The following is a 3,112-nucleotide window of genomic DNA, read 5'->3' as shown; positions in this document are numbered from 1 at the left end:
AAGCTGCTGTCCAGATGTCAACTGCCAGATGTACACTGATGACATGGTCATCCATGTGTCCACTAAAACACCCAGCCTGGGTGCAGAGCATCTGACGCAGGCTTTATTGAACATCTCTGAATGGCTCGAGTTATCCCATCTAACTCTTAATGTTAAAAAACTGTATCCATGTGCTTCTCCATGCGTAATAGACCCGCATATGATGTATTTGAGGTCAGGATTAAGAAGGAAATCATTGATGAAGTGAATGAAGTCAAGTACCTAGGCATCATCTTGGACAAGAACTTAAAGTTTGATAGTCAGGTTAAGTACATCTGTAACAAGGTTAGACCAAATCTTAACTGCTTTTGTTTTATTAGAAGGAACCTGTCACATCAAGCTGCAAAACTGTACATGCATGCAATGATTTTTTCTCATTTGTCATATTGCCTCACATCATGGTCACAAGCTTCTTCAACCACATTAAAACCTATAATCTCAATATACAAGCAGGCAATAAAACTCATGGACCGGAAACCAATGAGATGGCATCACTGCTGCATTTTAAGAAAACACAACCTTCTCACCTTTGAAAATTTTATGAATGTTAGTACTCTTAAATTGTTTATTAAATGTCTAAATAATCATGTGTCAGTACTGTTTTCTGAACTGGCCATCGTCAGAGCTCTCACAGAGCGACCACACGAGCCTCCACCAGTGGTGATTGTCTTGTCCCAAGATACAAGACTTCATTCTGTCAGTCTGCTCTTTCTGTAAAGGAGGCAAAACTTTGGAACTCTCTACCCACTAATCTAAAATTAGAGACCAACAGTAATGCTTTTAACAAAAGACTCAAACAATGGCCAAAATCAAAAGTGCTCACAAGAATAGTTTTAACTGGTTGATTGCTTGATCATGTTGCCTTTGCTTTGTAGCTAATGTATGTATTTAATCTGAACAACTGCTTCTCTTTTACTGTTTTAATGTTACTGTACACTGCAATGTTTTCTCTTTCTTTTCTCTTTTATTATTATTATAATTTCAAAAGTCTCCTGTGGACAAGTGTTGTGAATTAGCACGTGTGCTAAAACACTCAAAAAATAAGGCCTCTGAATTCTGGGATCCAGACTTTGACAAAGTTTGTCACATGTTGCCATTTCCTTGATGAAGGGTTTAATGAGATCCATGGAGGATGAAGCAGTGTGATATAAACATGTTACAAATTCAACCTGGGGAGTATAGAGGTGAACACAGTTAAATCAGAGCTATGAATGAATAACACATTCAAATACAGGTTGATTGTTAAATCGTTTTATCTGCCTGTTTAAGTGATTTAAGTGGGTTGATTTTTGACAATCTTTATGGATGAAGGATTAAATGTAACATATATAACTCTAGGTGGACATGTGGAAGTTCACAAATACAGATTCCTTTATTTTATGATCATGTTTATAGCATACATTTTAGTAATCTGCAGTAATTCTACTATTGTGTATCTTATTGTGATTCACCGAAACCTCCATGAGCCTATGTACATTTTCATTGCAGCTTTGTTAATCAACTCTGTTCTTTTCAGCACTGCTATTTACCCAAAGCTTCTGATTGACTTTTTATCTGAAAAACAGATCATATCTTATTCAGCCTGTATCTTTCAGGGTTTTCTGTTTTATACTTTAGGCGGTGCAGAGTTCTTACTGTTGTCAGCCATGGCCTATGACAGGTATGTGTCTATATGTAAACCTCTGCAATATACAACTATCATGAGAAAAACAACTGTCTGTATATTTCTGGCTTTAGCTTGGTTTGTTCCTGCTTGTCAGCTTGTGGCATCAGCAGTGGTAAACATTCATGTAAAGCTCTGCAGATTTACTGTGAGAGCAATTTTTTGCAATAACTTTGTTTACAGACTTCATTGCAGCGGGTCAAGAGCACTGTCTATATTTGGTGTGGTCATTTTGCTAAATGTTGCATTATTTCCAATGCTCTTCATTCTTTTTACATATGCAACAATATTCAAAATAACCTATCGGAGTTGCAGAGAAGTCAGGAAAAAAGCTGCAGAGACCTGTTTACCTCACCTGTTGGTTTTGATCAACTTCTCCTTGCTGTGCACATATGATGTAACTATAGTTAGACTGAAATATGATATTCCAAAACTTGCAAATTTAATAATGACTTTACAGCTGGTTTTGTATCATCCGCTTGTTAATCCAATCATATATGGACTAAAAATGAAAGAAATTTCAAAACACCTCAAGCAGTTGTTGTTATGTCAAGGCAAGGTTAACTAATGTTAACAACATAAAATTCTTCTTCAAAAAAGACTACAATTGGACTTGTTTTGCTAAATAATACACAGTAATGAGCACTGTCAGCTTCAACAATGTGATGACTGATACATTTTAGTAGTTTCATTCTGAAAGTGCCATTACTGTCGTATTGCTTTGAATTTACTGTACAAATGCAGAACCCTATTTATTATGTCCATTATTAGTTTTCTCGGTCTATTGCTGAAGTATATAAATACTAGAGAAAGAATCACATTACACCTGCTTTTGCCTCTTTACATTGTTTATAGATTGTGTTTAAAGAGGTTATTAACCACTGACTTTTGATGCACTGCATGGGTTTTTACTTCACTACTGAACGTTAGAGTCCCTGTGAGCTGTGAGAGCCCCTGGAACAATCTCTCAGAGGTCATTCCCTCAGCTGACTCTGTATTTTATTTTAAATCATTTCTGAAATCATACATTTATCCCACAGTAGACCCTGATTGTATTTAACTCTGCTCCCTTACTCCATTAGTTTTTATCTTGTCAGTTTTCACTGTTTTGTTCATCTCATTGTTGTTGATGTGTCTTATAACTTCATGACCATGTTATTATCATGGCAATAAAAGATTTCAAATGTTGAAAACATTGTGGCGTTATTCTATATATTTTACAATGTAGTGCTCATAATGAACACTGTATACTGTAACGCCTGGTACACAGTCTGAACTTTACTGTAGAGGCATAAAAATATATTTTTCCCAGCAGTTATCTTGGCTATGTGCTACATTTAAGATTGACATAACCTCCACAATAATAATGGTGCTCTGTCAGAGCTAGGACACCAGTAAGCACAAATGATT

The 3,112-nt window shown here is 35.9% G+C and overlaps 1 protein-coding gene across 1 annotated transcript; it reads left to right on the top strand.

Moving 5' to 3' along the window:
- The first annotated feature begins 1,340 nt into the window (after positions 1–1,340).
- Positions 1,341–2,270, top strand: LOC126393453 (olfactory receptor 6N2-like). Its single transcript, XM_050049641.1, has one exon. It carries the CDS (start codon positions 1,341–1,343, stop codon positions 2,268–2,270), a length of 930 nt encoding a protein of 309 aa, XP_049905598.1.
- The last annotated feature ends 842 nt before the right edge of the window (positions 2,271–3,112 follow it).

The sequence above is a fragment of the Epinephelus moara genome, chromosome 7, assembly GCF_006386435.1.
Source record: "Epinephelus moara isolate mb chromosome 7, YSFRI_EMoa_1.0, whole genome shotgun sequence".
NCBI classification, from domain to species: domain Eukaryota; kingdom Metazoa; phylum Chordata; class Actinopteri; order Perciformes; family Serranidae; genus Epinephelus; species Epinephelus moara.
This window is presented reverse-complemented; position numbering and strand designations above follow the sequence as displayed.